Source organism: Furipterus horrens, unplaced genomic scaffold, assembly GCF_987537825.1.
Source record: "Furipterus horrens unplaced genomic scaffold, mFurHor1.1.pri manual_scaffold_7, whole genome shotgun sequence".
NCBI classification, from domain to species: domain Eukaryota; kingdom Metazoa; phylum Chordata; class Mammalia; order Chiroptera; family Furipteridae; genus Furipterus; species Furipterus horrens.
Window position 1 is genome coordinate 36,567,202 of NW_028327177.1, and position 23,958 is coordinate 36,591,159.

At 41.1% G+C, this 23,958-nt stretch overlaps 1 protein-coding gene across 3 annotated transcripts in view; it reads right to left on the reverse strand.

Annotated features, from left to right (window-relative positions):
• Positions 1 to 874: 874 nt before the first annotated feature.
• SULF1 (sulfatase 1) overlaps positions 875 to 23,958 on the reverse strand; it is a 153,182-nt gene continuing 130,098 nt past the window's right edge. For 2 of the 3 annotated variants that reach the window (XM_090283593.1, XM_090283592.1), the window contains exons 12-22: positions 22,201 to 22,414; positions 19,754 to 20,006; positions 18,421 to 18,517; positions 17,880 to 17,974; positions 17,489 to 17,554; positions 16,283 to 16,455; positions 13,881 to 14,023; positions 13,663 to 13,786; positions 11,819 to 11,852; positions 10,102 to 10,167; positions 875 to 976 (exon numbers count right to left, since the gene is read on the reverse strand). In XM_090283593.1, coding sequence (XP_090139719.1) covers positions 946 to 976; positions 10,102 to 10,167; positions 11,819 to 11,852; positions 13,663 to 13,786; positions 13,881 to 14,023; positions 16,283 to 16,455; positions 17,489 to 17,554; positions 17,880 to 17,974; positions 18,421 to 18,517; positions 19,754 to 20,006; positions 22,201 to 22,414 — 1,296 coding nt within the window. In that variant the 3' untranslated portion in view covers positions 875 to 945. The remainder of the gene's footprint in view (positions 977 to 10,101; positions 10,168 to 11,818; positions 11,853 to 13,662; positions 13,787 to 13,880; positions 14,024 to 16,282; positions 16,456 to 17,488; positions 17,555 to 17,879; positions 17,975 to 18,420; positions 18,518 to 19,753; positions 20,007 to 22,200; positions 22,415 to 23,958) is intronic. The other variant, XM_090283594.1, reaches the window with a different exon arrangement.

Here is a 23,958-nt window from a genome sequence, read left to right on the forward strand (position 1 = left end):
ATAACTTTTCTTCTTACACTCAACATATAGTGAATTACAACACCAAGTCCCTGTATGTCTGCTCACATGCGCACTGAATTCTACTGCATGTAGGTACCTAGGGTAGCTTGGAACGTTGGTTGTCATGATTGCCTTTATTAGTTTACTAATAAAAAGTTAAAAACAATACTGTGTTTAGGGTAAGGTAACAATTGCATCTAATCAGTCCCCCTTCTGTGACTTTTCTCCACCTGCTTTGACATGCTCTCCATATCGCTGGAGTTAATAGACTTCTCCAAGACGGACACTCTGACCAGCTGATGAGAGAAATCCACATCAGAATGCACAGGAAGATACACTGATCTTCAAAACATCTTTTCCTGGACCACCATCCCAGGGAAGTCCTTTCTGGTGCCTGCTGACAGGCCACAGCTTGGGGCTGGGCTTGAGCACCAGCTTGGGCATGTCACCGCCACTGAAGTCAGGTTCAAGGTGACTCAATTCTTCACGCTCTTTCTGTTTGGCAGTCTTATGATTTCTCCAGTGTTCAGAATTCAAACAACAACTTCTGAAATGTCGTTATGCCATTCAAGTTTACTTTCCGGACTGAATGTTGGTTGGTTCAAATGCAGAGTTCGAAGGTTGGCTGGCAAGGTCAAATGATGGGCTTCCCCAACCAAGCGGCTCGGGTCTTCATCTGACTCAGCAGAGGCCATCTCTACTGGTGCAGAGAGCTCAGCAGATACAGCCAGGAACCCATCACTTTGAGTAGTTTTAGTCTTATTTGTTTTATTTTGCTCGTGGTAACCGTTCAGCAGTGCAAATACTCTATCTACGTCCTCCAAGTAATTAGTCCAGTCAACCAGACTAAGTCTATAGTTCTGTTTGTACTCATAGAAGCTTTCACTCATGCTGTATGAATCCTCCAGGCCTTGCCAGCTGATGTTTGCAGTGGGACTGGGAAGGTTAACCTTCCCATCCATCCCATAACTGTCCTCTGTGAAGAGACATGAAGGTAGATCATTAGTGGGGAAAAGATTTCCTGTTTCTGGAGAAGCAACTTACATTGTTTTTACAGAGGACATCAATTTGAAGTATAACACTATAAAGTATTTTCCCCCAGTAATTTTGTTACCAAGGAGAGGCCTTAGGTTACAAAAGTGATTGAATAATAACAAAATAAAATGGAAAGGAGATCGAACAAGTGAAAACTGCTATGACGAGGCACAGTCAGGCTCGTGTTTTACTCCTGGCTCTTGTCAAGCCAACTCTGTTACCATGAAATTATGTGAGTGAGTCTCTCTGAGTCTGGGTTCCTCATCTGTCCAATGTGGGAATACTTGTGTTATAATATCTTTGCTGGGTGAATGATGGATTTGAAAGTACTTTGATGTAATAGGCGGTGCTTAGTAAGATATCTTTATTTTATATCCCCTGGTACTTAGAATAAAAACAAACTGGGTACAATTAAACTCTTCAAATCAATTGCTTGAATCTGTTTCTTTGTTTTTATTTTCTTCCTAAAAGTTCAGTGCCCTAGAGAGATCAATCTTTCAGTGGTTTTTCACAGTATGCAAAGAATGCACCCACTTTCTCTAGATCTTTCTACATCATCAAGATGACTACAGACCTGCAGAAAACAACATGTTTTCCCTAGTTGTGCCAAAGTACTGCTCTAAGAGGTGGCCTACAAGCAACACAGGTTGGCAGGAAGAATAAGTAAAATTACATAAAACCCCAAATCTCATTTTAACTAGAAGACAGAAAGTTATATAAGCTTTAAGTCATCAATAACTAAAAAAAAATAATCTCATCAGAGTTATATGTCACACTTCCGGCACAACTCTAGAAAAACAGTATGAACAAGAGCAGAAGGAAGTGAGGGTAGAGTTAAAATTGATTTGAATCAATTGCTGAAAAGAATATTAACCTAAGTATAAAATACTGTAGGGTCCTGGTAAATCACAGAGGTGACCGTGAAGAAAGGACTTAAGTGTGCGTGACCCCAGGAGGCTGCCTGAAAGTCATGGCTTCAGGGAGAAAAGAATGCAAAGGAAGAGAGATACACCCTTTGGAAACTCCGGTGATAAAGCAACAAGAAAACAAAAGAAGGGAAATTTCAGATCCTGCAAGAAAAATAGAGAAACAAAAAACTGGAGGGCACAAAATGTTTCCCACTCCAACCCTCAAATAATAATAAAATAAAAACATAGACAGAAAGTGTACGTGGCTACACCAACAGAAAAGATCCTCCTAAATTAGGAATCTTGCAAATGTCAAATCCATGAAATTAATAAAAGAAGCCTAAATCTACACAAAATTATTATAAAAGAAAATAATAAGAAAAAAGCCATCATTTTATGAAAATACCCCTGCGAAAGTAAGCAGTAAGTGAAAAAAGCCACAATGCAGCTCTGCAAAGTCAATGAAATCAAGCATGTGAGGATGTGAAAACCATTTTATTTTTTTAAGTGAATTTCACTTTATTTGATTTATTTTTACAGAGAGGAGTGTAGATTTAATTGTGATCCTGGACATGCAGATAATTCCAGCAAGCAGAATGATAAACACGATTGGGGGGCTGCAGCACTCTCTGGCAGTCAGTGGAGAGCATGAGACCCCACCGTCCTTTTATTAGGATTTCAAAAGTTACAAAAAATAGAACGGAGGGTGTGTGGCTCTACAGCCAGTAGTGAAAGAATTCTTACAATGTATCATTAACGTGTAAAATATAGCTAGCGTAACTTAGGACTTAGATAGCACCTATCAAGGATACAAAGCAGACCCACTAATCCTCAAGGCCAGCTCCAATTAAGACTTTATTTACAAGGAGGCAGATGGAGTACTTAACAGACCTCTTTGATCTCAAGATTCCATGACTCAGTGGCCTGTATAGCCTAGAGCCGCAGGTGGAGACAAGGCCAGCTTATCTCCTGAGCCACAGGACACCTGGACAGAGGAGCATGTAAACATGCCCCTACCCAGAGATCTGAATTCTTGCAACAGAGGAGAAAGGAGGGAGAAAGAGAGAGATAGAGAAACATTGACATGTGAGAGAAACATCTATCTGTTGCCTCCTGCTGAAAGAGAAGCAGCTCACTGAGAGTATAGTTCAAGTAGTAGCTGGGAGTCAAAGAACACCATTAAAAACTGACCCAAGAGATAATAAAAGATTAGTAAGAAACAGGGACTAGGGACATTAAATAGGTGTTAAGTTCAAAGGCAACCAATATGACAAAAATACAAACCCTACTAAGTTCCAAAGTGGGGGAAAAGGGCAACGAGCTTTATAAAGAAGCTATCTATAGAAAGTACAATGAGAAATGCATAGAAACATAATAATAGGAGTTACTCAATCCAAGACAGGTCAAATGGACTAAAATAAATAAGAATATACTAACAACAACGAGGCAGAGGTTTTAATGATGAAGGAAAACCCTATTGACAATAGTAACAAAGAAGATAAAGTATTTATGAATAAACTTAAGAACTATGCAACACGGATAAGAAAATACTTTAATAACCTCCTGAAAGACCCAGAAGTATACTTGACCAAGTGGAAAGATAGCCTTTGTTTTTGGGTATAAGACTCTGCATCATAAAGTTATTAAGTCTTCTTGATAATTCTTTCAAAAACCATATAGAAAAATGGGCTGAAGACATGGCTAGATAATCTAAAAAAAAAAAAAAAATGACCTTTACATTTTCAAAAACATGTTCAACTTTACTTATAAGAAGATAAATGCAAATAAAACCACACTGAATACCCTTTCTTTCTCATTAGATTAGAAAAAAATTCAAAAGTTTGACAGCTGTTAAAAGCAGATACATTGATGGTGGGAATGCAAAATGATAAAACACCATGGAGGGGAATTTGGCGATGTTTCATACATCCATATACCTGTTGACTCAGTAATCCCATGACTAAGAATTTAATCTGAAGATATCCTCAGCAATAGGCAATATATTTGCACAAGGTCTTTATTGCAGCACTATTTGTAGGCAAAATTATAAGAATAACTGAAATGCCTATCCATGAAAGAGGTTGAATAAATTATGGTGCAGCCACATAATGGAGTACTATGAAGGTGTCAAAACAGAATGGGAAAATCTCTCTGAGGATATATTTTAAAGTGAATATCATTTTGTTTTTTAAATTTATTATTTTATTTTTAGAGAGAGGGGAAAGGAGAGAGAAGGAGAGGGAGAGAAACATCCATGTGAGACAGAAACAGGATCAGTTGCCTCTGATATGTGTCCCGACTAGGACTGAACCTGCAACCCAGGCATGTGCCCTGACCGGGAATTGATCCAGGAACTTTTCGCCTTTTGGGATGATGATGCTCAACCAACTGAGCCACACCAGTCTGGGCTGAAAATCATATTTTAAGTGAAAAAGAAACCAAGTGCAATATAGTATATATAGTATGCTACCTTTTGTAAAAAAGTAAGAGAGATAAGTTATACACATCTGGGTACTATTGCAGCAGGAAACACAGGAAGGTAAAGCAGACGTGGAGGAGACTGGCTGTCTCTAGAGCAAGGGCAAGAAGAGGATGTGGGAAGCAGCAGTATTTCTCCGTGTAGGCTTTTTGAAGTTTTGGCTTTTGGAACTATGTTAATGCATTACACACCAAAAACAAAATTAAATTAATGACGAGAAAAAGAAATTGAACCTAAAACGGAATACAAACAAATAAACCAGGGATGGGGGGGATGGCATGAAATGAACCCAAAAAACTTTGAACACAGACTGAAAATGTGGAAAAATGTATTGAACTCTAGTTAGTGGGTTTGTTTCTGCAGTAATATATAATTTAGTAATTCTGAAATTTCCTTCTATGTACTATAGAATTTAACAAATGAGTTAATTCATTGAGGATAATGGGAACCACACCTCTCACTGTTGGAAGAGAAAGTTGTAATACTGAAACTAGAAAGGCTACAGTGAACCTCATGTTGAAATAGAGTTAGAGGTATCAGTATAAACATTATTTTAAAATATGTTTAGATAGCTATATTCACACCTCTGTATCAATAGCAATAGCTGTCGATATACATGTCTGTCCTGGTTTTTGCCAGTCCTCACAAACAATGCCCTTTTCTTGAGCCATTCCACAGTTTATTCAGGGAGGAAAGGTGTGAATGGGTTTGTTTGGAAAAGTGAATTCTGGAAATAAATGAAGATGATTTCAAGTCATAGGTAATTCTCATCCAACCCTAGGCAGAAAGGTTGTGAAAGTGCAAAGGAAAAAATTAAAGATCTGTGCAGGTCTCAGAATAAGTCACGTTTCTTTCTGGATGATATTTATTTACTTTTAAGAACACAAGCGCATAATCATTTCATGCTGTTGTCTACAGATGGGTAACTTGGAGATCACATATGCGTGACATTTTAACTTCCTGGAATAGGAGATACTGGTGTCATAAGAAGCAGAAAGGACAGTTTCTATAGATGGCCTGACTCCTGCCGCTTTGCGGACCTGCTCACCTCCTTTTCCCCACATCCCATATCCTAGCCTGAGGGGACAATGTACAGTTCCTGAAAGCACCAGGCTCACTCCCTCTTCAGCACCCGTATTTATTTCTAGAATGTGCTTCTCTGCCTCATCACCCTAGTCAGTTTGGGCATCACCCTCTCCACAAAGCCTTTCCCTCCTCTGGGTTTCCTTCTGTGTGAGCCCCTCCATTACAATGACCCTCTGCACATGATTCTGGGTGCCTGTGCTCAATAGCAAGCTTTGAATTTCACCTCGCTAGGTGTCTACAATTTCAAGGAGCAAAGAATACGTCAACCAGAAATTCATAAAGCATTGTAGTTTCATTGACCTTTGCTAAGTGGAAGGACATTTTCATTAATATGACTACTCTCCCAAGTTTTAGTTCTGAGGGCACTAATTTGATTTTCAAAATTGAGAGAGCCTGAATAATGTCTGCACTAAAGGATCCATTCTTTTCTGCTAAGCCCTTTCATGTTTTTCTAGGTTCTCTTTGAATGTGTTTCTGAAGACACAGGGTTTCCAATATTTAAGACTAAATTAAGTGTGCATCATGAGTGACTTTCGTGCTGCTGGAAACATTTTATTTTAAAAAATATTTATTTATTTATTTATCTTTAGAGTGTAAGGGAGAGAGAGGAAGAGAAACATCGATGTGAGAGAGAGCCATTGATTTATTGCCTCTTGTATGTGCCCCAATTGGTGACTGAACCAACAACCTAGGCATGTGCCCTGACTGGGAATCGAACCAGCGACCTTTCACTATGTGGGATGATGCCCAACCAACTGAACCACACCAGTCCGGGAAACATGTTTTAGATTGAAATGGAATTTGATCTGGGTCTTAAGTTTTCAATGAAACATCAATCATAGAATAACATAAGTTCTAGGCTTGTGCTAATCACTTTTCAGATTAGCTCATGTAGCTCTTATGTATTATTATACATATATATTATTATCACCTCTATATAAATGAGAAAATTGTCATAAAAGGGTTAAGTAAATTGTCCATGAGAAACAGTAAAGTGCAGAGATTGAAAGCACCTGCTAGAACCAGACCCCTAAGTTTGACTACCTATTCTATCACTGATCAGCTATATAATCTTGGGAAGTTTACTTCACCTCCTCCTGACTCACTTTTTTCATCTGTAAAAATGGGGATAATCTTAGTACCGACCTCACAAAGTTATTGTGGTGATTAAATGACTTAGGAGAGTGCTGGAACATAGTAAGTTATATAGCGCCCTTATCATATGGTCCCAAAATCGGGAAGCGATGAAGCCGGAATGTGTGCCCAGTCTGACCCACAAAACTGTCTCATAACTACTTATGTGACCTAATCTGATCAACCCAAATTCTCTTCTATTTTTTCTCCTAGTTGAATACTCATGAATATTTCCCTATTGATTTCAGGATAAAGACCAAATCCTCTGAGATAGCTTATAACTAAAAGACCTAATTGTCGAGTTTGCCCAGGATGATCCCAGTTTGTGTTTGTTGTACTGGCATCCTGATCAGTTTAGGATTTGCCTAGAATTTTTGAAACTTTAGTTTAGAGAACAGTTTTTAAATACAATAATTTTATAAATCTACCTACCAATTCACTGGTTAGTAAATACATATATCAAATTTACTTAACTTTAATATTTAAGTACCCCCAAGATCAAAAACACCCGTTTGGAAGATAAGTTATATGGCTCCCCTACATACAACGCTCTTCATAAAAGAGGCTCTGTTTACCTCTTCAGTTCACTGCTCTCTTCTCCCTTCCCTGGTACTCTCGCTGAATTGACCACAGTCCTCCCATCGAATCTTGCCTTCATACAAACTGTCCCTTTTAGGAGGACGGACTCCTTTCACTAGTCTGTGCCTTCAGCATGCAGCATAAATGGCACCCCCTTGGGATACCTCCCTTGGTTTCTCAGGTTGGGTTAGGGGCTCTCACATGGCTCACGGCACTCTGCGTTCTGTACGGTAAGTATAGACTCAACTGTGGTCTCCTTGAAGGCTGCACCTTGCAGAGAGGTGGTCATTTAGATTCTTTCCTTATTTCTTTAGTAAATGGATGAAAGAGGATTAATTTTTCCTCTTGTTCCCCCCCTATATATTGAAGTCCTTTAAAGATAAATTTCATCCTTCCATTCAGGGAGGATCTTCAAGTTCTAAAAATGCAACACTTTAGTTTCCTCTTCTGTGGCACAAGAAATAAAGCCCGTGGGTGGAATGACTACCGCAAAAGTAAGGCCAAACTATGAACATTCTTTAGAGCTCAGAAGAGGAGCTCAGAGCAACACTGATCCTGACCAGGGTGGCCACTGTGGTGTGAAGAAACACTCACCTCACCAGTGGATGTGGCTTGTCTAGCACAGCTCTGGTTGCATTTCTGTGCCTACTTGTCCCTCCATGTCATGCTTCTGCACAGGGTGCAAAATGCACAACCTCACACAGTGACGCTGGATCTCTGGCCCACATCCTGACAACTCAGACCTTCAGTCCCCACATCACCTTGGGATGCTGGCCTCACTTCTAGCCCCTATAACCCCAAACCCTGATCATGACCCATCTCTTGGTCAAGCACCTGAAACAGAGAAGTCTAGCAGTGCTGCTATCAAGGCAGCTTAAATAAATGGAGTCCCGAGATGTGAATGAGAAGAGGAGCAGGGGAAGCTTCATTAGGGCAGCACAGGGCAGAGCAGTGATCTGAGAGGTTCCGGCAGTTAAATGGATTGTGTGCGGAAACCTGGTGGCCAGTGAGTGATGATGGAGATGGTGGTGGTGCCGATGAACAATATCTCTTTTTGAGTTTTCTTATAAAATATGGTAACATGCCTTGAATTTATAATATCACTTATTATTTCCTTTCACATACTGTCTCCTTCATTTAAATGTTGTGCACCCCTAGTACACCTTACTAAGAACACCCGTCATTGTCAGGGTTTGATACATGCCAGACTCTAGTCTCAGCTTGCTGCTAGTAAGGCCAGGGTTTGAGCCCAGGCTGGCTCCAGTGTCTGCCCTCTAGCCACAGTACTATACAGCTTCTAACACACAGCTATATCACCTGCTTCTGTCTGCAAGGCATGGACTGTTGCTATAGGGGAGATGAATCAAAGAAGCAAAAGCAAGTGGTAGGAGCATGGTTGCTGAGGGCGGAGCTTGATGTGGTCTGCTGGCTGCAGGGTGTGGTACAGAAGGAAGATCAGGAAGCAGCCCTTCAGCCTTAGGCTGCCAAGAGCTGACTATCTGCCCCGCAGCCCAGCTGAACACACACCGTGGTCGCCAAGGGCGCGTGTTGGACAGCAGAGGGCAGCAGCAGCTGCTTTCACAGGCTGTGGGAGAAACACTATTTGGCAACACAGAAATTGTTGCTTTCAACTCAGGCCAAAAATTATTTCCTGAGTCTGGGGGGCCACTTTCTGAACTGTGTCAGCTGCCCCAGCCTCGTGCACACACACCACAGCAAAAAACACATAAACGCAGAAATCACAAAGATGAATAGGAAACAGACTTGCTTTTCGGGAACATTTTAAATAAATCTAAGGATTAAAATTTTTGAAAATCCACACAGTTGAAGGCATTTTGAAAACTGTTATTTAATCCATCTTGTAAGAGATAAATTTTTTCAAATACCCTTGAATTTTCAAATATCAAATTCTTCAGGTTTGCATGTTACCATTTTTCTCAAAGGCTTTTGTAATGAAATATCATGATTAAAAATGCATCTTAATTAGTTTTCTAAATAAAATAAAATCAAAATCTGAAAGAACCAAGACTTCTGTAGCCCTAAGCAGTGTTCTCCCTGGAGGGCTGCGTGCTGGTAAATGGGTCCGGAAATGCCAGCTCTCTCTGTAGCTCCACACACACAGTGGCTGGTTCTACACCTGCTCCCTTTTAATCCAACAAGGTACAGTGAGCAGGGAAGGCCACATCAAACACTGCATTTCGGTGTCCATTGAGTCCCCAGGTGTGACAGGCAAATGCTCTCAGTAACCCTGTTCCACGATTCCTGTCTGCAACTTGGCTTGTGATTGAAAGATAGCTTGCCTCACTAATTATGGAATGGTAGATGATGAAAATGTCAGTCATTTTGAGTTGGAGAGTATCCGTAGATCTGTCCTTTGGTAAGAAATGTAGGGGGTGAAAAAAGCAACAGGTATTCACCCTGCACACACACTTTCAATGGCCATGAGACCAGAGAAGGGACTCCACCGACAACTGAGACTTTCAAAGCTATGTCAGTCGACCTCAGAAATGAGTGACTTGGCCCCATTTAGAGGTGGTGGCAGGGATCAGGAAAGGGGAGAGTCCCAGATGCTTGCGTTTAATTCTGACTGGGGTGCAATTAAGCGTTTTTCATCTCAAAGGTGTCCAGGGATGACATGATGGAGAAAAACGCTGACTCAGCTCTCACCAGACTGTCCTAAATAACTTGTTAATGTTCTTTACCTCTCTCATGACAGATGTAAAAAAAAGGCCACACATGAAAATCCCTTAGCTGTAAAATTTGAGTGCATAATGAAATAACTGTCAAGTCAATACTTAGTGTTAGGTCCATTTAAAATGTCACACTTTGGAAGTGTCTTAAGTGTCCCCCAGGAAGCAGTGCTGGTGTATGGGGTATTACCTCGTCAGCCCATATCCCGGCTGAGACCAGCTTAAGAGTGGGTTCTTCTGCTCTGTCCCACGTGGGCTACGGGTGACATGGGGATGGGGCGGGGGCAGAGTGAGGAAAGGAAAGAAGACAAGAGAGAAGAGAAAAAGAAGAGACATAAAAATATTATCAAGTAACCTCTAAAGTCCAGCTTTCCTCATTTCATTTGTTTACAGTATTCCCTCACTTATCACAGTTATTACGTTCTAGACATAATACGTGAAAATCTGCAAAGTAGGAACCTTAATTTATTTTAGTATTTATATATATTTTAAGGCTTTAGAAACCCTTCCCACACACTTATAAACCTTTCCCACTCCCTTATTAACCTTTTCCACACTTTTATAAACACTACTTATGTTCTTAAACATATCCTATACTCTTAAACCTACGTAACTTTAACAACATATGTATACAGTACTGCAAAACCCCGCGATATAGTGAAAAATTTGCGATAATTAAATATAATATTTTTAAAAATCCCGTGATACAGTGAGGCCGTGATAAGTGAACTGCGATATAGAGAGGGACTACTGTATATCTTCCCACTCCCTTCACTACTGTTTCACTTCAGGTCTCGCTGTGGAGTGGTCTTCTAAAAGGAAGGATCTGAGACCACAGCTCAGGAGGCTGGACGGCGATGGTGGGTGGACAGGGATGCCAGAAACACCAATATTCTTTTGTTTCTGAGACAGTATCAATATAGATGGCATCAGTTAAGTCCACGTGCCTTTGATGAAAGTTTTTCTCCTGAGCAGACTCATTATCTAGGGTGCTGACATATTGTACCTCAGTTTACCCACAATAGAGGTGATAAGGACAGACCCTCTTGTCCCACACGGCATATTTCTGACAAACCTGTCTGAGTTCTATGCTTGGAGAGGAAAATGGGCAAGGGCTGATGATGCTGGGTGACCAAGTGACATGGCCACCAGGCATCTGGGTCCCACGTCCGGAGCACAATGAGGTAAGAGGGATTGGTGGGGGTTGGAGGGAGACAAGATAACTAGGCTGAGGCCTTCTCATGAAGTTTGTGTGTCAGGGAGCATGTTTTGTGTTATGTTGAGACATTTCTGCTTCTGTTACTCCTGGTACCCTGTCCCCAACCCCAGCACCTTCTCTTCAGTCATGAGCACCACCCTGCAGAGCCTTTTGAATCATATAACTGCTGCTTTTCACCAGCAAAGTTAACTAAGAACTGTTAACAAGGAACCTCCTCTAGTTTCTCCAACTTCAGCTTTAGAATGCTCTTAAAATTGCCATTACTTTTATTGTGCTTCTGATGTTATATTTCATAAAATCTCTAACCAGTTTCCATGAAGCCTCTCCAGCAAATCAGTGTGTAAGCACCACAAGGAACATAATTCTCCCACCCTCTACCCCGGGCTCCCAAAAGTTATTCTGTTTTCCCCCTTCACATCATCCCATGCTTAAAAGCATCATTCAACAAGTAGGCAAGCATGGGAGTGAGTAAATGCCTGAGACATCTTGCTGTGACAGTGAGCTGACTTAAAAACAAAATGACAAATCTCGAACCAATGACATGAGAAGGTGACGAGTGCTGTCAGGACATGCATGCACCCCAGCTGTGCTCTGTGCAGTGTGGTGGGAAACAGAAATTAGTTGAAACGTCCGGATCATGCAATTATTGGGAAAGACGCTACTGGGGAGAATAAAAAAGTGTGAATACCTGTGTAGGTCATAGCTTCCTCCATCTTTATTTCCTGATATAGGAAAATACAAGAGTAATTTGTGTTAGTGTTAGGACTCATAAAACCATTCACTATGTAGTGTTCCACACACAACATCTAAATCCTAGGAAGAAACATATTGTGTTAAATACAGACAGTACTGAAGTCCAACGGAGTTTTTCTATTAGACAGGTTCAGAATGAGGAGTGAAAGCTAAAAATACAAAGGTTTAAGATAAAACATACATGAGTTTTCATATGAAAAATGAGGGATTGAGACAAGAGAAGAGGCCACGTAAAAGTAGCAAGAAAGTGCTTCCAGAAGTCTGTGCAAGTCTCAGTAAAAGTCACACTTCGGTTATTTTTAGACGAAACACTTGGAAAAAAAGGCTAATAATCATCTCCTTTAGGAATTGTCTAGAAAGTGGAGAGGATGAGGTGCAGTATAAGAGCAATAAGTGGCCCCACCTGGTGAGCCACTTCACCAGGAATACACTGGGTCAGGTTTCACTAAGTAGAGTTGTTCTTTCATCACCAATAAGAGTGCTGTGTTCTTTGGGGGAGGAATATCTTGGTGTCATATTTCCAGTGCCTCTAAGAGTTGGGTTGGTTTCCAGGCCTTTGTGGGCTTTTTCTTATTATTATTCTTTTTTTTTTTTTTTTTTTTTTTTTTTTACTAATTGAAGAAAAGGTCAACAGGTAAGCAGATATCTGAAAAGATTTGAGTGGAGTGGGGTCAGTGACTGAATGACCTAGTTTACGAGTCAGGACGGGACTCTTCTGGCTGGCAACTCATTTTGCTAAGGTGTTGAGAAGTGTTGATGGACAGCTGAGATGGGTCTTCTCTCACAGGATTTATACTTTCTTATGGGACTCTCACAGCTTGAAAACCTTTAGGATCCCCCAATGGTGGAAATGACAGGTGGTGATGTTGGCCCTTTTAGGGCGCTCCACCACCGTTTCAAGTCACATGACTCAGGGAGCTGCTGACTGACCTCCGTATCTAAGCAGGGTCCACAGGGACACAGATTGTGAAGGTCCACAGGGACACAGGCTGTGAAGGACACAGAAGACTCAGCTGCATAGCAGAGGTCCCTGCAAATGGGCAGCACAACCTGTGTGCCCTGCTCTGCACCTCCTTTGGGGGTTGGTGTGCCATGATGACAACATGGCCCTGGACAGCTTCAGCTCTTTCTACTTCCTTCTACAGATAGTTGGCATTTACATTTATAAGTATTCTCATCAACCGTGGGACAGACAATGCATCCCCATGAGCCAGAGGAGAAATAAGTTAGTTTAACACAGCAGACCAAGGAGGGGACATCTTGATTCTGTCCAGGCCCTCTAATACTGTTAGATCCCAAGTCAATGAATGGCTCAAATATCCCTAGTTTCAGATAGAAAATGTGGCCAAAGAAATCAACTCACTGTATCATGGGCAAAGGTCCAGCTGGGGGAGTGCCAGACTGTGGTAAGCAAAAATAGGGTACTCTTAAAAAAACAGGATATCTTGGTTTACCTAGGGTATATCTTATGACTGTTGACAGCAATAATAAATAAATCCCAAACGCTTTCAACCATCTTCCAACAGATGCTTCAATCCGGAACTGAGGTTTACTAATAAAAGTCCTGTGGGAGAGACTGGAATAAAACACTCACCAAATCTTTTGGTGTGTAATGCACCCAGAACTAAATTTAGAGAAAAAATTGTATTTGGAATCTCCTGGATAGTTTCCCCTGTAAGTGTCCCAAACTGTTTCTGTGCATATAAACATTTCAAAAGCAGGAAGCTTGACAACCCAAAGAAATTCCCAGGTAACATAGAAAAAAATTATTTTCCTTACCCACTTCAAGGCCCTTTGGTTTTGGGTTGCACTGTTTATACCCTTGGCAGCTTCTGAGTTCCATCAGCTGTACATGTAACTGATTTAAAATGCCCCGTTCCACTGTGTGCACTGTATTTGTGAGCTGTGGACAAAGAGGCCAGGATGATATATTTAAGCCCATGTTCTGGTTATTCTATTTTCAATAATCTTCATAGAATGAAAACATATTGACTTACCTGATAAGGATCTGTATTCATATCAAAATACTCCAAAAAGCCAGTGGCGAACTCACAGAAAAGAAAATTATGTGTCTCATTAACTGTACGCAAACACCAGTAGGTGTTATTGTTAGAACTTGTGCAAGCACAGAAAGATCCCACTGTTGGTAAAAAAGAAACAAAGCAAAAAGAATGAAAAAACGGAGGTAGGCTAGCTAGTCCAACATTGTCTTATCTTTATGCTTTAAGATTCACATTTTCTCTCTTGAAAGTACTCTGTGGGTAGATGTTAAAAATAACTAAATTTCCCCATCTCTGTATAGATTTTCTGTGAGAAGTGAGTTGATTTGACCTTGGACAAGGTGGCTTGCTTATTTGTTTATTTGTTCGTTCATTCACTTAATATTTACTGAGCACTCCTTTGTGTTGGGGGTACCACATCTCAGAGATATGGTCTTGTCTCTTATCTTGAGAAACTTACAGTGTAGCAGGGGAGACAAATTTTAAGCAAAAGTAAAAGCAAAATAACTAAAAAAAACCTTTACAAACTGTATAATTACAAATATGATAATTTCTATGCAGAAAAAAATAGGCTAACGGAGTGTATAAAAAGGTCTCATCATCTGAGGCACAGGGAAGGTCTGCGTGAGAGGAGATGTTACAGTTGAACTCCGAGGGTAAGTATGGTCAGTGGTAGGCAGAGGGGTTCAGGTGGGTATAGGGTCAAAAGCCTTTTAAGGGGAGGGAACGGTGTGTGCAAAGGCCCTGAGCTGGGAGCGAGCTTAGGATGCTTGAGGTAGAGAGAAAAGCCGAGTGGCTGATGTAGGTGAGTGTGGGAGGAAATGGGCCAGAGTAGCTGTGGACATATTAAGGATTTTGTTAGACATGTTAAGGATTTTGCTCTTTATCCTAAAGAAAACAGGTTGTCATTGATCAGGAACTCTAAATCTTCTGAGCAGAACAGACTGGCAAGAGCAAAAGAGGAGTCTGGGAACCACACAGGAGGTTTTTCAGAGGCTGAGGTAAGGGATGGTGGTGTCTTGGGCAGGATGGTCTCGGCTTAGATGGGGAGAAGCTGATAGAGGTCTGAGGCACCTCCTGTGTACGTTCTGAGCAAACTATAACTTTGTGCTTCTCAAATACTTCATCTTTAAAGGGGCTTGCCGGTCCTGACACAACAAATTCCCTACTTCCTCAGAACCCCTGCTCCTGTTGTCCTGCCAGCCTGGGGTGCTGCCCCTCCTTCCCATGACCCCCTTTTACACAGACTGTTTCTCTGGACACTTTAGGTTTCAGCTTAAATTTCACATCTTCAGAAAGGCTCATCATCTGCATCCTCTCGAAGATCACCATTTCCTTACACCATGTAATTACTTTATTTCACTTTTCTTTTTATGATACCTCGCCTCCCACTAGAATGAACATAAGTGTCATGAGGGCAGAGAACGAGGTGCGTCTTGTTGATTGTTGTGTCTGCAGGGCTCAGCCCATGGCCTGGTTGACAAAAGACCCCCGGGATCCCCATATTCCGCTTTAGCAAAGCATGTTAAAAGTTAAATGCTATGCCTTGAAGAGTTTGCTCCGCCTGCGTGTGACTGTAGACTTAGATGCAAACATGGACGCTAAAATAACAAGCGTCAATGCAGAAAAATAAAACAAAAATTCTCACAGTAGGCGCTAGATCCCCTCAAGAATATTCTGGGATTCCTGGATGTTTGAGAAACACTAACCAGGATGGTGTTTCAACTACTCCATGGGATGATCACCTTTCAATCACATAACATGCCAGAGAACGGAGGGTATTATTTCTCTGTGACCCAGACTCCTATGGCAAATATAAGCATTAATTTCAAAAGTGCACAATTGTGATTATTCCATATCCTCAACAATTCTATGTAAAGCTAGATATTTTGTGAAGTCCCTAATCATATCTTGCAAGCACAGTGCTATGTACTGAAGGGGCGGAGACTCGATAGGATATGGTTCCTGCATTTAAGGAACTTTTACCTCCTTTTATTTTACTTAGAGTATACACTTGAAATAGAGCATAAGTGACATATATCTGGGCCAAATTTGTTCATCCATTATTTAATTGTTTAATTATAGAGCAGTCTTCCTGGGTGGGAACTCCATCAAGGGCTGAGTACCATGTAAAGTATCAGGAGAAAAACCTAGGGACAGTTTGGCATTTTCAAACAAAATAACAAAAACAGACAAACAAAATTCTAAATAAAAAAAGTAATTTTTGGCTAAAATGATTCTAGTTGTCTGTATAGAAAATAAGGGAATGCTTTTGTCTTGGATGATTCTAGAGTCCTCGTTGCATGTGGCTGAGTTCCTCGTCTGAGTACTTGTAGTATGAGTCACTGTGTCTCTGCACCGTGGTAGTAAGTGGCACTTAGAAAGAATAAGGGACTTACGGTTCCAGAAGGGGGCTGTCTGCCAGTGGTTGTTGTCATGTGTGAAGCAGGTCAGGCCGGGCAGGCTGCACTCCTCCCCCTTCCTCTGGCGTTTCTTCTCCTTTCTCTCTTTCTTTCTCCTACGGTTCTCCTTGAAAAGCTGTAGTTTGCTGTCCACTTCTTGAGCGGCCTCCCTATTCCCACAGAAGGGATATTTTTAATGACCAGAAAGCATCTTCTTAGTTAAAAATAGGAGTATTGTTATGAATCTCGCACAAATGTTCAGACACATGATAACAGACACACAATAATAGACGAACTTTATTTTCCACAGAGACCCTCAAATATCATCAGTAATAGTGAGGACAAACTCATTGTGACAGCTCTCTTAGAATTCTACTGAGTCTTAACGGCATCAACATTTAATTCTCTTAAGAATACAAGAAAGGGTGAAGCAGGAGAGCTTGTATATATGACCCATGGGCATGGACTTGGAGGGGGGATTGCTGGGGGAGGAGGGATGCTGGGCGGAGGGGGAAAAATTGGAACTATTGTAAAAATATAATCAATAAAATATACTTTAAAAACAAAGCAAAACAAACAAAAAAAAGACTAAAAAAAAGCCATTTAATTCTCTTAGAATGGCTGGATTAGATGACTTGCCTTACAGGGTTTCTAAAATTCTTTGACAAATTTGACAGTATGAGCTTGGGAAGAATTGTCATTTTGTTGTTGTTTGTTTGTTTTTTGTTTTACTAGAAGTGCTCAAATTTTGTTGAGACTCAAATACCAAATCCCTTTCCTTTGCAAATTTTACTATTATTTAAAAAATATGTATATTTCTTTCAACTTTCTGAATTTACCACAATGCCTGGCTGATCTACAGAACACACAGACCTAGTCCAGAGAAGTCATCTCCCAGTCACTGCGCACAGAAAGCCACACCGTGCACAGAGTAAAACCCAGTTATCACACATCTACCTGTGAGAGCACACCAAGAATTAGTGTAGGAATACTCTCGGCTCCCCCAGAGGAGCCCTCGGCATCGCCACACTCCCTTGGCAAGGTGTGGGTCTGCTTTCCAGTTCTGGAGCTATATGCCTTCCCAGTTCCATCTGCTTTATTCCAAGCAGGCTCCCTTGGCACGCAGGAGGCCTTGTAGCCTTTCAGAATTGCCCAGCACACAGTCCTTTACTCCCCGCAAATGTGGGAAGCAGCATTACTTACTTGAATGGGTGAAGATGGCTCTTTAATTTCTCTTGCTTTTTTACACCTTTCTCTTTATTGTAATAGCTACAGGCAAGAAGATGAAAAAGTGAGTCTTCATAATCATGCATTTGTTAAACAGTTTATTTTATAAAAAGAAAGCAAAATGGAAAGCAGTTACTTTATTTTAACTATCTGAGCTTAATGGGACTTGTTATAATCTTTTTTTTTTCTGTCTGTGTAGATTTATGACATTTAATTTGACCTAAATGATTTAGGTCATTACAAATATATGATAATTCATTTTATTAATCTTTCTGTTGGGAAAAGAGAAAAACAAGCCCAATGATAATCGATGCAGTCTGTGCAAAAAGTGAGTTTGGAAAGGGGGCATGGTTGGTTTCACGCTCACCTCTGCTTACTGCAGACACACTCCTCGGGCTTCCTCCGCTTCAGGTGCCCTCTCACTTCCCTTAAATTCTTAATTTTATCTTGCAAAGCTTCAATCTGGAAAACATACAATTCAACAATAACATTTCTAAGGATTTTCTGTGCTAAGTACCTTTCTTTCACCTTATTTTCTGTTTTCCATAATTATAGCCACTCACTGAGATGATAATTAATTTGGGAACAAACTGAGCATAGGATGTATCTCCTTCTATATTCCAACTGATGTCTTATTATAAACATTAACAGATGTCTCTTATAACTGAATTATTTTCTCACAGAGACTTCAAAAGATCATTGAGTTGGTCTTCATTCTTCTCTCACACTCTATTTTGTTTTCAGCCAGGACTATCACTATATCACTGGAGAACAAGAGAGATCTTGCCATTCTATTTCTCACATAATTATAAAAAAATGAAGTATACACACAATGTGTACTAGCAGTAGGGCCGGAGAGCCAAGCCTGCATTGGGAATATTCCTTCCAATCACACGGCCACGGCTCACCTCTTTATCAATGTACGCTTTGTGGTCCTTCCATGCTCTGGCTGACTGATACAGTTCTCTCTCACAATGGATTGTATCATTTGGAAGAATAAAGCACCTGTAAAAACAAACAAGAAACATTAGAAATAGGTCTATATTCTAATATTAAAAACAATATTAGAAATAGCAAAGGGAACTTAACTGTCCTCTAAATCCTTAATTTGGATACAAACTATAATTTGGAGCTGACCCATAGACCAAGATAAGAAGGAATGTCTCCTGGCTACTGATGTGGGCCAAGGATGCTGCCAGAGAGCAATCACCACTAAGAGCACCTTTCGAGGCAACTGTCAGTGTTCATGTGCCCATGAAAAGATGAAACCCCAAAACTCAGCTTTGAAAGCCCCATCACATAGTGTAGGGGAAAAGAATGAGGTTTTCAATTACAATGGAAATGACTAGTTCGACAAAATGCAGTTAGAAGTGGGTTACTCATCTCACTCATTTCTTTATAAAAGCCTGCCTGAAGTACCCCATTATGTCTGAAGCAAAGAAGCAGCCCCAACAATAGAAAGCTAGTGGGATATGAAGTCGATTAATAATGTAAGAGAAACAAATCCAGGTCCAAATCTCTGAACAATGACAGGCACCTGGAGACCAGCCCCAGAGATTCAAACATCTGGGTGGAGCTTATGGTATCCTGCCTCCCCAAAGTAATGAAATGAAAGACAAAACAAAGATTTTGCCAATACAGTCAGAAAGAAATGACTTCTCTGTCAAGAGAGTAAGTCTATTTTAGTCCATTAAAGCTGTGGGGAACCATCTCCTTGCTGTCCCCATGACCTCCTAGGCCCTCTGTGCTCTTCGGGACCTGGACAGGTGAGGTGTTTCTTCATCCAACATCCATTCCCAACATACGCCATCTCCCTGGGACCTTCTCCAGGATCCACAGCTCTCCCTTGATCTCCATTTAATTTCTGAAGCCATCACTGAGCCACAGGGACCACGCATCACAAAGAACCCCTAACTAGTCTGGCTGATGGTTCCCTCTGTTTTCTAGATGCCCACAAAGGTAACTGCTTAATAGCAGAGCTCCATGCCTGCTAAGTCAAGATGTGACAAAATCCCTCTGGCTAAATTCCCAGCTGATCAGCATTAATGATAAAACGAACCCAAAGCCCACATCCAAATCTACAATTGTTTGGGTTCCTAGTTGCATCTTTCACCCCCACTGTTACGTAGGCCAGCCTTTGGACATCATGTAGTTGAGTGCCATTTTGTAAGGGGACCAAATGGTGAGATACACAGGGATGATTGTGAACTCAACCTTTATGAACACATAAAGCCTTCCTACTTGTGGGTCACTCGGACAGTGGTGGGCAGGCCCACAGCATTGCCACTGTTGGCCAGCAAGGTCTCCCCTTGGCCACCGCTGGCAGCTTGGCGACCTCCCGGCCCCTTGTGGCCTTCGTCATGACGCTTGGCAATGTTTCTTGGCTGCAACACTTGCAATTCTTCTTCCTCCAGGTTTATGTCATATACTTCACCTTCAAATTCGACTGACAAGGAACGTGTCTGCCGAGTATGGACAAACCTGGGCTTGTACTCTGGAAATAAGGGGAGATATGTTAACACAGTGTCCAGATGTACTTGAGGAGAGAAGAAAAATGATCACCTGGCTCAATGACCACTTTGGAAAGGGGCAAAACAGTACACAGAGGGGCATCATAATGGGGTGAGCACCTCACTGGAATTCCTGCTGGGAGGGGTAGTACCTAGTCCCAGCTTTGTCACTGCAGGTGGTGTGATGGCCTCTGGCCCTTCATCCCTCCAGTGAGGGGCTAGACCTGGATGACCCCTAAGATCCTTTCCACTGATGGTAGGCTGTGAACTTCTACAGTGAGTTTCCATCATGAACTGCTAAGGCAGTTTGAATAAAATTATAGCCCCCATTATGATATTAATAATGATGACTATCATTTTTGACCCTTTGCTATGTATTATTGATCTCATACTTATCTTAAAAGACAGGTATTATTATGATAAATCTTTAATAAAACATCAGATTATCCAAATAGGCTAATGAATTTGGTGTTATTCTTAGTTTATAGATGAGAAAACTGAAGCCTTGAACATTACCCACATTTTGCAAGGTTACAGAGCTGGGTTCAAATTTTAAGTAATTCAGAGTCTAAAAACTATAGTCTTCCTATTACCTTAGGACACTTTTTCAAAAAGGCAAATGCTCTAGGCACCTGCTATTTACACAAATAATAGAGGATCACTCCAAGAGAAATTAAATTTGGCAAATGCTTCCATCAGCCAACTGACTCTCAACACCTGGCAGATGGAGGGTCCTGCCAGTGGAAGGCCAGCTTGTCTACTGGTCACTATAGGCCACTGTCAAGGCTCATAGTGTGTTGGGTCAGGGCTTTAATATGCAAACATTTGTCCCTGCTAATCAGATGCACTTAGGCTGTGGGACATGCTCACGGGTCCTCCCCTCCTGGAATAGGAAGGAGAGACTATTGGCTGTGGAATCAGAATTGTCTCTCTCTCTCTCTACAGATTCCTGCTCTGTGGGCATTTTCCAGGTGAGGAAATGCCCCCCTGGTCTCAAATATATAAGAATCCACACAGCTTGAAAAAGCACCCCAGACTTCCTTAGTTTGTGCTGAATATTGAAAAATCAACATGCTTTGTGGACAGTCCGGGGGAGAACCATCCAGCTCCATGGATGAGAGGAGGCTGCTCCCACCTCTCGGCTGAACATGGTACTCAGTTTCTGTTAAGGGATGGTGCCAGGGGTCCTTGTCCCTCCTGGGCTTTCCATTTGGTATCTTCATGTGAAATATTACACCTGGCATTTTCTCTCAGGGAGGAAAGAAAATCTTCCAGGTTAAAGGTTCTCAGACTTTTGAGTTAGGAACTCTTTGGAGAATTTGTTGGAAATTATGAACATCCAGAAAAAGGTGCATTATACACATAGAATATCCTTAATATTTTGGGTTGGGGGGCTCGTGATCTCCTAAAGTTCATCTGTGGAATTCAGGATTAAAAAGCCTGTTTTATGGGCTTCCACTGTCCTAGTGAATGATCTGATTTCCTAATTTTCGACACAGAATTGAATTTAATATATCTTGGTCATTTCTAAACCAGTATAGAAAGGAATGACCACAGAAACGAGTCACTGTTTGCATGATGCCAGTAGATGGCAGTAGACTCCCATTCTTTTATGGATGGTAAGGACTAGGTTTTCCTATCTATAGAATAATAACCTCTAAAAAGACTTTTTATAAAGAAAACACTAGGCAGTGATTTTCACACTGACTTCAACTATTTTTATTCTGCCAGTCAAAAAGAGGAATTAAAAAAATATTTTGTCCTAAAACAGATATGCCTTTATAAATAGTATTTATGCTTTTCCTATTAGTTAAATGAACAAGCACGGAACCTTGGATTTATTCTCTTTCTTGTTTTAAAGCATCGTAAGGCAGACAAATCAAAACATTAGCATTAACATAAAATAAAACTGACCTGAACTATATACCCTTAACCCCTTGGTAGCTCTTTTGTGTGTGTGGTGTGTCTGGTGATTTTACTGAATTAATTTGTGTCATCTGATTAAGTGAAAATGTTCACAAAGCAAAAATTTAATTTATTTTAGCTTTCATATTAGAATGATGGTTCACGTTTAGCCCCAAACCTATGCATTCATTGCTAATAGCTAAAATGTGGATGGAGCAAGCGTCTCCTCTCTGTCCGGGCCTGCCATGGAGACGGTCACCGCCTGGGCCTTACTTGGAGTCCCCTCGTTTCTCAGGAACTGCCTCGGGCTCTTCCTCTGGCTCCTGCTGGCACGATAACCAGGCTCTCCACAATTGCACTCCTTGTCCTTGTGGAAGCCACGAGCGTAAAGGTTCCGCGTGCTTTGCCTGACGGTGAGCAGGTCGCCGGGTCCTTTACACTTGTGAATTCGAAGCTTGCCCGACGTATCCTCAATGCACTGCCACTTCTGCAAAAGCCAACCAGGTGGTTTGTATTAAGCACTGCTGCTTTGGTTTTGAGAAGCACTGGCAACCCCATTAGTGAGAGTGCATGAAGAAAGGCAAGCCTTTAAGTGGCCCTGCACGAAGTCGGCTCCCAGTCCTCTTTCACTGGAGGCAAATACTGTACAGACGACTACAAAATCGCTGGAAGTCAGGACTACCTCAATGACACCAGAGCCAAAAACTGATATATAAATCCTCAGCACCCAGACTAAACAGAGTTTTGAGTCAATCACGGAAAAGCCCTTCATTCACCAGGCCACAGAGCACGGCTGTCGGAGCACTTTTCCCCAGACCCCTCTTTCTCTGGAAAAACAAATGTGGCTGCTTTGTTCTCTGCCCCTGGATTTCTAATGCGAGTCAGAGAAGAGTGGCGCAGGAGGAAGACAGAGATGACTTCAATCTGAGCCCATCCCTGGGCGAGCCAACTTTCATACAGCCCAGACATGTCCGGTTTTCCTTTGTGCCTTGCCTTATCCTGCTAAAGATGCCACACACCCAGCAGAGTGCTGCTCCGACAGAGACATCAACCAACTTCCCAAGAGGCACGTATGGGCAGTAGGCACTGGTTTTGTAGTTGGAGTCTTCAATCAAGACTGCTGCAGATGTAAAGTACAGCATAGCAAATATAGTCAATAATATCGTAACAACCCTGTATGGTGCCAGGTGGGTACTGGAATATCAGGGGAACACTGTGTGAAGTATATGATTCTAACCACTATGATGTACACCTGAAACTAATACAAAATGTTGAATGTAAGCTGTAGTTGAAAAAAATCTGCTTGGCCCTGGCCAGGTAGCTCATCTGGTTAGAGTGTTGTCCTGATATGCCAAGGTTGTGGTTTCTATCCCTAATCAGGGCACATAGAATAATTAACCAATGAATGTATATATAAGTAGAACAACAAATCTCTCTCTCTTTCCCCTCTCTCTAAAATTAAAAACAAAAATATCTACCCCAAAACTTTCAAAATAAAAAAGGCTGTTGTAGATACTGCCAGCTTAACTCTGTACAAATAACAACACAGCAGTGGGTTTCAGTGTTCCTGTTTCTTGCGAGTCAATCTGGCTGAAATAATAGCGCTTCACATGCGGGTCAGTTGATAGGAAACACCGTATCTGAGAGACCTAATTACCATCCTTTTACTTTGTATTTTCCTTCTTCTCCCTTCCTAAAATGTTAATTGGGGAAGCAGGAAAAATATTGACCTTAATTTTAAGTTGACCACAGTTGTTATAAAAATGCTATAACATAGTGTTATCAAAGCTCTTTTCTCCCCTGCCCTATAAGAATATCACCAGTGTGTAACTATTTACTGATACTTTTCTTTAAATACATACGTTTCTAAACTATGGCCAAAGCAATGATAATTATAAAATTATGTGTTTTGCAAGTTATATGTTTTCACATAGATATTAAAATAAATATGAAATTATTAAATAAAAGATGTTCTTTCATGCACCGCATAAAGTCTCATACAGCCCCTTGTAGCTGTACCATACTTTGGGT